The sequence below is a fragment of the Rhamphochromis longiceps genome, linkage group LG3 (assembly GCF_057381845.1).
Source record: "Rhamphochromis longiceps isolate RC_006_pf linkage group LG3, R_longiceps_female_GT1.1, whole genome shotgun sequence".
Lineage (NCBI taxonomy): Eukaryota > Metazoa > Chordata > Actinopteri > Cichliformes > Cichlidae > Rhamphochromis > Rhamphochromis longiceps.
In genome coordinates, this window is record NC_140559.1 from 23,564,709 (window position 1) to 23,577,895 (window position 13,187).

The window sequence follows — 13,187 nt, forward strand, 5'->3', positions numbered from 1 at the left end:
AACACTCAAAAGAGTGGACACATATAGACACTTTTCTAGTGTTAAATTTAACACTCACAGTGTCAATTTAACACTGGCGATTTTGCTGTGATCTAGTATATATCTAATATATACTGTTACGAAATCAGTTTCTCCCCGGTTCTTTTATTCGTCGAAACTTCCAGAGATGGCACCGGAACTCAGTAGTCATTTTCACAAAACTTTATTCATCTTTTTTAAGCATGTCCTTCTAGAAGGGAGGCCGGTGTGTCCCTCTGCAAATCCTCCCTCCTTTGTTCGTTGCAGCTAGTTTTTATAGCGTCTATCCCCATCATAAACCCCCTACGTGGTGCTGCAAACTCTGTGTTTGTGTCTATGTGCATGAGCACATGAATGCCTACATGTGCGCGCTCCCTTGTGTCTATGTGAGTGCTCGTGTGTGACTGTGTGCGCATACCTGTGTGTATGTGTGAGTGCTCATGAGTGAGTGTGCGTGTGGATGTGTGTGCGTGACAGTTAAAACACTGTGGGTGTAGGTAACTCCCTAGAGGTCATAAAACTCTCTCTTTGTTCTACCTTCACAGTTCAAGTGGGGGAGGGGTACAATCTACTCCTAAATTCACGACACAGTCAGCCTTTATTATATTGCGGGCAGTGTCAGTGTCTCTACAACAGTTCTACATTCTATGATAACACATTTCTAAACTCTAAATCAGAATCAGAATCAGAATACTTTATTGATCCCTGGGGGAAATTATTTTTTGTTACAGTGCTCCATTTTAAACCAACATTAAGACAAGACAGACAATACGCTAACTAAGAATAGTACAATATATACATATATATATACATACATACATACATAAGTCACTTATAAATAAATAGTTGGAAAAGAAACATGTGTAGTTGTAGCAGCAAACAGTGTGTTAAGTGGATGCGTTGTACAGGGAGATGGCCACAGGCAGGAATGATTTCCTGTGTCGTTCAGTGGTGCTTTTCGGTAATCTCAGTCTCTCACTGAACGAGCTCCTGTGACTGACCAGCATGTCATGGAGTGGGTGGGAGGTGTTATCCAACATTGTCTTTATAAATCAGCTAAACACTCCTACAATACATGTAAAGTAATATATTTAACATACTTAGTTACTTGTAGAACCCTGCTGTTGTCTCCACTGCAGTGATCTGTATTCTCTGCAGGACTTTAGTTGGACTTGTTCTTCTCGTGTGGTTCTGTGGGTTTCATGAAGATGTCTGATGGAAAATGTGAACTGTTGTTGCTAACGCATGCACATGTCTTCAGTGCAGATCAACAAAGCTTAAGAACAAAGTGTGGATGTGGTTAATGAGTTTTGATTTAAGGAAATGAATTATGTGAGAATTTAAATGCTGTTTAAACTAAAAAATTCTCCATCAGTAGATAACAGTTTGCATGTGCATCTTAGTTACAGTGTTGTTGATATCTGTGGTTGTCCTTGCACAGGACAGTGAGGACATATGTGCTGTCTATACTCATTCAGTCTGATATGATCTCAGTTTCCATTCAGTCAAAATCGGGGTCAGATTATGCTGCAAAAACAAATGCTCAGAGAAAGACTGATGTACTAAGAGATATACTCAAGTAGAGTTACCAGAATCACCAGGATCTTTCCAGCCACTTTAATTATATGCATAATTAGTCAGTTCACAGCCAACTATAGGTGCATTCCAGCAGCATCCACAGACAGCAAAAAGCACTAACCACAGTTTAAAGCACAGTCTGGTGCTGCCATCTAGTGACACTGAAGAGCTCCAACGACTGATTTTAGGATCATTCTGGGTCACTTTAACTGCTGCACGTATTTTTGATTTCTTCTATCTATGTTTACAAAATGTATAGCGCATAGGGAACACAGAAAGACACATCTATACTACAATCATTATAGTATAATGTTGTGGACGTTATAGTGTGACTGATCATTTTAATCTGACATTTCATTCTTTGCTCAACTGCACTGTGAAAAGCACAGATGTATACAGTATTTGTATAAGTTATATACATGCTGCCACTCACAGTGCCCTATGTAATGTTAATGCAAAGTTTCATCAAGCTCAGCCCACTCATCTTAGGGAGCACACAGTCACACATGCATGTCTATGCTGCAGTTAACACAGTATGATACACACAGCAGTCATGGAGTAATGCAGAGTCTTTGTCATTCTCCCAACTCCTTCAGTTCATCATCTCTCACTGTCATCTACATATAGACCTACACATAAACTAGCATATATATATATATATATATATATATATATATATATATATATATATATATATATATATATATATATAGATAGATAGATAGATAGATAGATAGATATAACAACAGTTCTAGATATAGAAGGAAGGGGGCCAGGGACTGGTGAGTGTCAGCACCACTGTCCAGGAGGAGAGAAGGAACATCCACGAATACATCACGAAGATGGCCCCAACTGACCGAGTGCTCAGTGAATACCTCAGGCAGCAGAAACCCAAGAAAGAGGAGGGAGACGAGGAACCATCATGGAAGGACAGGCCCCTGCACGGTATGTACCACCGGCAGATAGAGGAGGTGGCTGATATCCAGAAATCCTACCAGTGGCTGGACAAAGCTGGACTGAAAGACAGCACAGAGGCACTAATCATGGCAGCACAAGAACAAGCTCTGAGCACAAGATCCATAGAGGCTGGGGTCTATCACACCAGGCAAGACCCCAGGTGCAGGCTGTGTAAAGATGCCCCAGAGACAATCCAGCACATAACAGCAGGGTGCAAGATGCTAGCAGGCAAGGCATACATGGAACGCCATAACCAAGTGGCCGGCATAGTGTACAGGAACATCTGTGCCGAGTATAACCTGGAAGTCCCGAGGTCAAAATGGGAGATGCCCCCAAGGGTGGTGGAGAATGACCGAGCTAAGATCCTGTGGGACTTCCAGATACAGACGGACAAAATGGTGGTGGCTAACCAACCAGACATAGTGGTGGTAGACAAACAGAAGAAGACGGCCGTAGTGATCGATGTAGCGGTTCCAAATGACAGCAATATCAGGAAGAAGGAACACGAGAAGCATATAATCTGTTTCTTAGTGTATTTTCTTTAAAATACGGTGTGTTTTTAATATCTTAATTCTATTAATCCATAATTATGTGATATGGATATTAAATACTTTTAGTGAAATATAATCCCTCCAGAAAGGCAGGAAAAGCCCTGTAACTTACTTTAAAACTAAATATGTTCCCTAAAACGGTGACAGAGCTACAGACCCATGACACCGTTACCCAGTTAGCTAGCAGCTAATGACCACCACTATTTGTGCAGTTAATGAAAATATAGGTGATGTTTGTTGTGGTGTTGCAAACACAGCACACTCATTTGTTTCAATTCGTCAGTTGTCTAAATGGATTGGCTCTTATAGAGCACTTTTCTACTCTGAGCACCCACAGCGCTTTACACAACTTGCCTCATTGACCCATTCACACAAGCACTTTTTTTTCCTATCTAACACGCACACACATTGGGGTATAATCTTGGCCAAAGATATTTGCCACGCAGGCTGGAATTTAACCACCAACATTGCCACTTCATTGGGTACACCTGTTCAACTGCTTGTTAATGGAAATATTTAATCAGCCAATCACATGGCAGTAAGTCAATGTATTTAGACATGTATCATTTTATGATGCTTCATGCTACATGTTGATTCCTAAGTGTTTAGTTTCAATTTGATCCCGGTTATAATATAATATTATTTGGAAACTTTTCATGGGAATCATTCAGTCTAAGTCATCAGTCATGCAGGTCTTTCCACACAGCAGCTGTTTCTATGCAGTTTGTTTTCCTTAAATGGAAAGAACTGCTGACCTCCATGGGGAAGTAATTAGACAGTGTTTACAAATTTCAGTTGTTCATTGAGTCATCAAGTGTGATCTGTCAGGGGAGTGTGAGACAGTCCAGGAGGAGAAAATCACAATCAAGCTCAGTATGTTTGTGATGTCATGAGTATGACTAAAATACTTGTTGATCATTATTGATGTAGGTCTTTCATTTTTTTAGGAATAAAGTATTTATTTTGCTGCTTCTTGGCAAAATAAGAAGACTTTGTTCATGGATGAAGATTAGATATGATATGAAGGATAACCTGAGACAGGCCTGTAGTCTTAAAAACATCTTCAGCACAGAGGATCATTGGCTGTGCTCTTCTCTCCCTGGAGGTGCTGTAGGGGTCCTGCTGCCACAGGAAAGCCTGCAGCATCCTGAAGGACGCATCCCACCCATCACCTGTCAGAGCTGTTACCATCAGGAAGGTGGTTCAGGACCATTAAAGCCAAAACAAACAGACTGAGAAACAGCACATATGCCAGGGCTGTTGCATTAATAAATACAATCGGGGGATAAATCGCTGCGAAAACACAACATTCAACTGTGCAATATTTTCTTTTTAACTGTGCAACATTCTCAGGACTAAATCACAGTGCTCCAACCGTATCCCCACTTGTTTGTATTCTCACTTGTTCATATACAGTCTTGTATATACTATATTTATTTATTTTATTTATTTATATTTATTTTTAATTTATTGTACATATATGTTTCCTCCTCTTAAAAGTACCCTCTTTCAAATGTACTGAACGGGTCTGCATACAATTTTGGTTGATTCTGATTCTGATTTAACAAATATGCAGTTAATCACCACACAGACCCATGAAACTTAAGAGTCTGTCAGAGTCCTGCGTTCAGATTCATAAGAGCTGATTTTTTTTTTCTGATGCAGAATCAGCGTATGTCTGTGGCTGCAGGTCTTATCTCTGAAAACAAACAAATGTTTAATCTCTTTCACAGATCAGAACTGTTTTGTTGTGACAGCTTTGTCACAGTGATGATGATGAAAACAAACTGCAAACAAAGAACACACATTTTATCTAAGAGCAGCATTTAGCTGCGTGTCATACCAGTTTTCTTTCCTTAAAAAGCAGCTCACAGAAAGTGAAAACTGCACGCAATGAAAAGGTAAATATTTATTTCAGTTTTAAGTGCTTTCATAAAACTTTATATTTGCTGCTCATCTCAGTGTCGTCTTCACACTCTTTAAGATGAATCGACAGACAAGAATATATGAAAATATGAAGCCCATCACATTCAATCTCAGTAGTAATAATTCATGTGACATTAGTTCCTACTCAATTAATGAACATTTTTAGAAGAAAAAAATGTCACTTCTGTGCAGCTTCTTTGCAACATATACAAACCTGGTCATGAAAGGAGGCTCTGTGTTTGAGCATTGTGAGGGGGGATGTTACTCAGGTAAAGAGACCAGGCGAGCTTCAATGAGGCCCTCAGGTATTCTTCCGTTTTCTGGTATGTTATTATTCCCGATGAGTCAACACACATCCAGACATGATGCAATCGTGTTGTGTTAGTCTGAGTCCAGAACTCAGAGTCAGAGAGTAACAGATGGCATCTCAGTCTGACATCAGGTTTGTTTCTTTAAATATTCATGCTCACCTGGTCATCAATGGATTTCTGTCTCCCTGCTGGACTTGACACCCGAGGTCTGTTTCAGCGAGATCTCTGCTCATATCCTTTTTCTGATAAGCTTAAAGAAATCATGTTCATCTTGGATGTGTTATTAAATCTATTGAGTTACTGAGGCAGCATCACCTGAAGCAAATATGTGTGACATGAGAGGTATGAGTTCACATCATACTCTGAAACTGATTCTGTCAGCCTGCAGTATCACAGAGACAAAATACATGACGAATACATCATAGAAGATCATAGAAGACCCACTGTTTTAAAAAAATAAAGACACGTCTGTGTCCCATTGTTGGCTTTTAGAGTACAACAGGTTTTCAGTAACTTGTCTGATTCTTTTGTAAGAGAAAAATGCATGACGTTGAACCACTGGATGAAACTGAAATACGTATAATACACAAACAGGTTAAACATGAACAAAATAGATCACAGAGCATCAGATTCTGCCCACATGATGTCAGCAGTAATAACTTTCCATTCAGTAAAACAAGTCCTTGACATCTTTCAAACCTCTTTCATATTCATGTAGGAGTTTTGTTTTGTTTTTCTGTTGTGTGTGTGTAGTTTACGTCATCAAGGTTATAATTTAATAACATGTTTATAGTGATTGGTGTATGAAGCCCTCTGACAGTTCTTCACCAGCAGGTGGCAGCACAGGAGATTCTGTCGACCCAACAACACATGGAGGCTTTCTCTGTGACCTCTGACCTTTAAGCCTGAAAACTTTTGAATTAACGAAGCGTGGTGCTGCTCTCTGTTTTCCTCCATGTTCCTCCAGCGGAGCGGACGAAAAGAAAAGAAAACCCCCCAAAATGAATCAAAGCACCCCCAAAGATTTCTTACTTTTTTGACAATATTTGGTGTTTGTGTGACACACTACAAAAAATATAGAAAGCATATAGTACTTGGTTGAGATGTAATATTTTAACAACAAAAGTATAGTTACCCCCAGTCCCAAAATGGTTTGTTCCAGCTCGCCTCTCCCCATCTCTGGCTCTGGTGCCCTTTGTGCCAGAGCGATAGTGGCTGAGACGCAGCAGAGCGGAGGTGTAAGTGCCTGGCTTAAAACAGGACATAATAGCTGCAATTAACCTTCAGTTACTCTTTATATACTTTGATAGGAGTCAGGCCATGTTTCTTTTTAGCTGAAAAACATTACACCAGGTAACCTGCAGTGTTGAAAACATGTTTTCCGACAATGTTTGCTACCCTACAATCCGTCCTGTTCTGTAGTAAAATCAGCGACATTTGACCATCCTGTTACTGTGTGTGTGTGTGTGTGTACAGAGAGATATATATAATATTGTTTTCCCTGAGACACGCTGGCTCAATTAAATTAGCAAATAAATAAAAAAGAAAAAAAATCATTTCAATTCAATGTTATTTATATAGCACCAAATCAAAACAGCAGCTGCCTCAAGGTGCTTTATATTGTAAGGTAAAGACTGCACAACAATACTGGGAAAACAGAGAAAACTCCAACTATCATATGATCCCCTATGAGCAAGCACTTTGGCAAGAGTGGGAAGGAAAAACTCCCTTTTAACAGGAAGAAACCTCCAGCGTAACCAGGCTCATGGAGGGAAAACCATCTAACAGTCAAATGTTTGATCATTTCTGAGACAGTCCTACACTTGTACGGACAAATTCAGGTATGAAAGTATGAATGTTTTGTGTGTGAAATTCACTGTTCATGAACGAGGCACTTAGACTGTAAACAGCATTTTAATGTCACAGCTATTTGAGCTGAGGGTAACTCTATCAGATGGAAGCAAATACTATTTTTATAATGGGTCTATCTGATGATTATTTATTAATCTTTCAACAGTCCAATACTAGAAAACATTAAAACTATTACAAATACACAACGAAAATGGTGATCACAGTTGTGGAGATAGAATCGTGTGAATGGGGGAAATTTTGGTTGTGTTGTTATGGATGTTCTTCAGTTTATTTCATATAAAGGATGAACAATGAAGAAAAACATTCTAGATTTTTGCATTTTTATTGTTAAAAACTGCTCAAGATGTTGCTCAGTCACATTTCCATAGCAGATGGTGTAAGATCTTTATGCAGTGTCGGTGAGACGATCTTGCAGCAGATCAGTCAGGCAAAACACTCCTGCGGACACTCCTCTGTAGAAGGAAAAATGGAAAGTGTACGGTAATCAGTGCACATCAATTTGTATTTCAGGCTATTTTTATATAGAACTTCACCACCAATGTAAAAGTACCGGTTTTAGGAAGATGAACAATATTTTCAGGAAGGATGCCGGACTGCAAGCAGAGCTGGTTGAACTTCTCCTTCACCTCAGCGCTGAGGTCCAGACTACGTCCTGTGAAACCACGTGATGTAAATCTGCTGCAGTGGCTGCAACTTTACTTAACAGTTTACTGAACACAGCTAAATGCAACTTTACCATATAATTTGTTTTCAACATAGGTTCCATTCCGTCCGGTGTTGATGTAATGATTCAAGCAGTACTCGTCAGGCTTCTCATCGACCACACGCATTTCAGTCGCTAACCCCTTGACTGACAAAAAGGGAAACAGCAGAAGAAAAGATGTTGGAAAAAAAGTAATACTCAATGATGATGATGATGGAGCATTAACCGTGGTGGTTAAAATGTTTCCTGGCTTTGTGGGCGTACTCACAGGGAATGCTGTATGTGAATTTTCCAGGCACGTCAGTCTTGGATGCCACCATGTCTATTTTCAAACAGTTATCGCTACGGGTGCAAAGACATAACATTAATCATCAGTGTAAATATTTTAATGCTATCCAAATGGTATTTGCTTTGTCTGTCCTCTCGCACTCACGTAGGAAATGAGAAAGCCGCCTTAAAACCCCCATCTTCAGTTGGCTCAAGCGTGACCGTGCCAGACTTTATACTGGCTTTGCGACAGACGAACCACTTGGAATTAGAGCACATTCCAGTCAAGTACCACTTACCTGTACCCTGTGGACACACAAATGGAAAGCATTGAGAATTATAGAGAAGCACAAGAGCTGTTTATTGTAACACTGTGTGCGTGTGTGTGTGTGTGTGTGTGCGCATTTGTAATACACTGATGTATATTAGCTTTATTCATGCTATATCTTGAGAAAACATTTGCAGAATTTTACATCAAAGTTTGCAATGCTTATATTTTGTTGTTCACACTCTGTTTTATATTTATATAGTTTTTTTGTTTGTTTGTTTTTAAAGCAATGGACAAGATAAATATTATCACGCAAAATCCAGGGTGAAAAATAACCAATTAACTTAAATGGTGAAGTCATTATAGAAGTAAATTTTGCAAAGGTCAGCCTCCTGTAAAGACTGCTAAACTGTCTGGGGGGTGCCCTGCCTATCCTTGTTGGATAAGCTCCAGCACCCCTTCTTTCCATAAGACGGAGATATTTGTATGAAAACAGATGGGCGGTGAAATAAAAAATAAAAAGTATTATGGATGACTCTTACCGCCTGTAAATCAAAGTCCGCCTGAGGTAGGATTTCAGAAGCAGAAACCATGAGGGAGCACAGTACCACTCCCAGAAGGGCACGAAGTGAAGCCATAGCTGCTGAAGAGTGAAGAAATGATGATGATGGGTGAAGGAAACGGTTTCCAAGGCCTAATCCGTGGATCGACTTCCTTCGAGGCGTGGACGTCTATCAGCAGAGAATGTACCTTCACCTATCAGCAGAGAATGTCCCTTAGTCTGTAACACAGTCAAATATATTCTCAAGTAATATTCAAGCATGCCATTCAGCGTGTTAGTACGAGCTCGGGAGCAGCTTGGGAGAACAAGAAAACAGAGACTGCTTCAGATTGTCTTCCCAAAGTGACTCAACTTTATTCACAAGTACAACAGTTTATATAGAGGGTAAAATTCATGAGACAGCAGATTTATCAGTTTAAACCAGTACAGACCAAGATAAGGGAGCGTCTTCCTGCCCTTGGGTGAAGAAGCATCCTTTGTGTAGTGTATCAGTTCAGCTACAATTGTGATTATCTCAGCGACATATTTTCAAGGCACAAAACAAAGAGTTCTTACATTAGTGAAATCTGAAACAAACCATTTGGCCTTCAACAGGCGTCTAAAAGATTAAGAAACTAATGTAGCTGAGGGAGTGATCTCTGTGGTATTTCAACCTTGTACCAGCCTGTGATTCTCACACATCAATTCTTGGGTCAAAGAGAAAAATAACTAAAACAAAGGGGCCTTATTGAATGACAGAGTTTTCCTGTATAATGTCACTATAAAACAATATCCAGTAAATGCTCCCATGGTACTAAAATACCTAACAATGGGGGAGTTCACAAATGAAGATCTGGAAGTTGCTGCCTGGTGACTCTTTATATAGAAGAGTGAGATTATCTCCCCACCAACCGGTTCACACAGTTTTTTTCTAAAGCTGACTGATTAGGAATCTCAAAGTTGGCTTTCCTTATAAGTAATACATGGTCTCAGTCAGACTGGACATGATCACTCCTACAGGAAGCAAAGTAAATGTACTATGATTTTATTTCACCTGTGAAATGATGAAAAACAGCAGAGTAGCTAACGCTAACAAAAGCGTGTTGAAATGTTTCATTTTCTGCTGTTTCATAGGTCAAAAGGGCGTTGAACCAAACTGAACCTGAACTGCTGCTACTGTTGTAGTGCAGCATCTGCTGTGTGGTTAATCATATAACATTTTGTACACAGCAGACAGAGGCTACTGGCACTTAAGTTCATCTGCTAGATAGCTTTTAAAATTGGTTAGGGAAGTGGCTTTGATAATACTGATACACGTTCTTTGCTACTGTGACAGGACAGGGATCCACCAGGGAATAGCTGTCAGGATAAAGAGCCTTCAGTTCTCTAAATATAAACTGGGTACTTGTAGGAAACTTTGGGAAGCGGCATTTTTCCTCATATCGTCTAAATTTAAGTTAGCTCAGGTACTTCTTACATACTTGCTCTACAGAAAGCCCAAATAAAGCCAAGGAGATATGTGAAAATAGGAATAGTAAAATATGCATCATAATCAGTTGTATGTGTCAACTATGTGGGCACCTCAGTCTTGTTGGCATGAAGAAAAGTTGTGTAATGTGTGCCATAAGAGCTGCAAAGGCATCATTTAAACAGTAGTCGTCTATTAGTCATAACGTATCTCCTGTTAAATAGTTAAATGTCCGTTCTCCATCTCTGTCCTCTCACAGCTCGGCGTATACCAACTCCAGGTCCCTACCAGCAGCTGTGGTAACAATGGCTGTGCCCATCAACACACTGAAGCTGAGAAGCCACCGGTTACTATTGGCGGCTCCAATAGGGTTACCTGTCAACTGTGGACACATGAAAGGACACCAGCAGAAGTTAAACAGAAACACAAGACAAGACAAGTTTACTGGAACATTTCCTATTGATAGCTTTATGGAAAAGTGTGTTTAAACAATTTTCTATTTTTTATTTTGTTTATGATTAGATTTATTGTGAAAGGAATTTCAAACTTTTACATTTAATTTGACCTTTCCCCTGTTTTTCATACAGAGTGAAGACGAATGGATGGTGCTTTCTTTGTTTGTTTAAAGATAATGAATATAACTCTAAAGACGTCTTAAACCACCCCTCGTTTCTATATATTTTGTTATATAAATGGAAATACAGTATACAAGACAAAAACTGAGCTTATATGATACTAAGGACCCTGTAAGTCAGTCCACCTTTATTATTCAGCACAGCCTTAAGTCTCTTAGTCAAGCTTTTTTGTATTTTCTGTAAAGAAGTATTCAGGAGCAGTTCTTTTCTTGGATGTTGGTTCCCTTTTATTCCATTCTCTGTTAAGACGTTTCAGTAATGTTGAGGTCTGGGGAGGCTAATCCATGACTGAAGTCCTGTGATGCTTCATACTGCATTAGCAGTTTGTTGTCATAGTGAAAAATGAAGCCACTGCCAATCAGACATTTGCATAGTGGATCAACTTCTGATGGTACTTTCCTGAATTCCATACCTATAATATGTTTGCACATGCTGATGAATATTTTCAACTGATTTTCCGTCCAGTTCCTGTGTAATGTGACATACGCCAGTCTTTCTCCCTGTGTCCCTTCCTTAAGAATAGAGCCATCCTTCCATTGAGACTGTTTCTGATGAGGCTTCATTGAGCAGTAGATGGATCCCTCAGCTCATCTAATCGTCCTATTTCTTAACACGTGACTTTCAGAAACTGTTAATCTGCAGTAGCTCGTTAACTCTTGCACTTCTTTTTTTTTTGGTAATCTCTTAGTTTCCTCATTTTGTTAAGGTGGCACTGCACACCAAATCCAAAGTCAACATACTTTTATATAATGGAGTTGAACCTGTAACTGAGTTTGATTTAAACCAACCTAAGCGATTAAGTGAATGATGATGAGTAAAGGCGGAGGTCGTGGATGAAGACAGCTGTTGGCTTCTCATATATTGCAGAGTGAGGTTGTGTTTGCGCATTATTATAAAACCATGTTCACTATATATTTTAGCTGCAGACAATAACATTATTTGTTCTGCTGTGCTGATGTTATTCCACTTTTTATTCCAAGACCCTCAACACAAGCCTTGTAGTCCAACCATATACAGACAAATAAATGGTTGTGGTTGTAACAGCTCATGAACATGAATCATTCCACATTACTTTAAAAATCATTGTAAACTAAAATGGAATAAATGAGTGTTTATATATAGTTTTGTCTCAGCTGTTTACACACAGTGTTTCAGTTCTTATCAGAGAGTCCCACCGTCTCACATGTGATGAACCTTTAGCTCTGTTGTAAGCGTTTTGTTAGACCAGGTTTCCCTCATTTAAAAAATAATCTCTCATTAGAAATGGATATGATGTCTAAGACATAGAAATGCTTATTATGGGTTCACTTGATGCCATTGAAAAGAGAGATGCACATAGGTAACGCGCAGGCCATCCGAGGTTTATCTTCTCACCTCGAGTTTGCGACACTCTCAGATAAGGGCGTGCACGTTTCTGCGTGATCTTCTAAATTAGAAAAAACATTTCACAAAACAGAAGCTGACCATCACAAAACACTCATCACAAACCAAAAATGGCTCCACTGAGTGTCAAATTATCACCAGAATTTACTGATAATCTAAAGACTCACAGAACTAATTTTGTCTCATTTTGTCTTAGTTTGAGACATAAGTGCATGATTATAATACTGTGTAGTTAGATGAGACAGAACTGATGGCTCCTCTTAATTATCCTCTTCATTTTTCCTGAGCCTCAGTAGTGGTAGCTACCATGGATAGAAAAACAATGACTCATCTTAAATCTACCCAACCACAGTGTTAGGTGTGGCTGTGTGCAGGCAGGAATAGGACCCAAGGTGCAGACTCCGGAGACGGACGTGAACTCAAAAAGGCTTTAATTAGGTACTCAAAAATATAACATAACTGAAAAAACTCAAAACAAACTTAAACTGGAGAAATGACAGAACACACAGCTAAGAAAACGGTAGATCGCGACACAGACACTAAGAAACACAGGGCTTAAATACACAGAGGGAGCAATCAGGGAATGAGTAACAGGAGGGAAACACAGCTGGGGCAAATCAGAACTGACGAGACCAAAGAAGCGTAAACTGCACACACTGAGAAAAGACGGAGACCTTCAAAGTAAAACAGGAAACACATAACACAGACT

At 39.4% G+C, this 13,187-nt stretch overlaps 1 protein-coding gene across 2 annotated transcripts; it reads right to left on the bottom strand.

The window, feature by feature from the left end:
- Window positions 1-7,536: 7,536 nt before the first annotated feature.
- On the bottom strand, window positions 7,537-9,824 carry LOC146673522 (lipocalin-like). Of its 2 annotated transcripts, XM_085402003.1 has the most exons (6): window positions 8,994-9,824; window positions 8,350-8,489; window positions 8,185-8,258; window positions 7,950-8,063; window positions 7,764-7,865; window positions 7,537-7,665 (listed from the first exon to the last, which is right to left on the bottom strand). In XM_085402003.1, the coding sequence occupies exons 1-6, from the start codon at window positions 9,087-9,089 to the stop codon at window positions 7,637-7,639; spliced, it is 555 nt and encodes a 184-aa protein (XP_085258129.1). In that variant the 5' UTR covers window positions 9,090-9,824; the 3' UTR covers window positions 7,537-7,636. The 2 variants fall into 2 exon arrangements, with proteins under 2 accessions (XP_085258129.1, XP_085258128.1); XM_085402002.1 differs by lacking the exon at window positions 7,537-7,665 and having other exon boundaries at window positions 7,697-7,865.
- Window positions 9,825-13,187: the final 3,363 nt, after the last annotated feature.

Bases quoted from the DNA above. Each gene is read 5' to 3' on its own strand.
- LOC146673522 (XM_085402002.1), bottom strand. From the start codon at position 9,089: ATGGCTTCACTTCGTGCCCTTCTGGGAGTGGTACTGTGCTCCCTCATG. The intron at 8,490-8,993 runs GTAAGAGTCATC...GTGTGTCCACAG, and splicing joins CGGACTTTGATTTACAGGCG to GGTACAGGTAAGTGGTACTT. The intron at 8,064-8,184 runs GTGAGTACGCCC...CCTTTTTGTCAG, and splicing joins ATTCACATACAGCATTCCCT to TCAAGGGGTTAGCGACTGAA.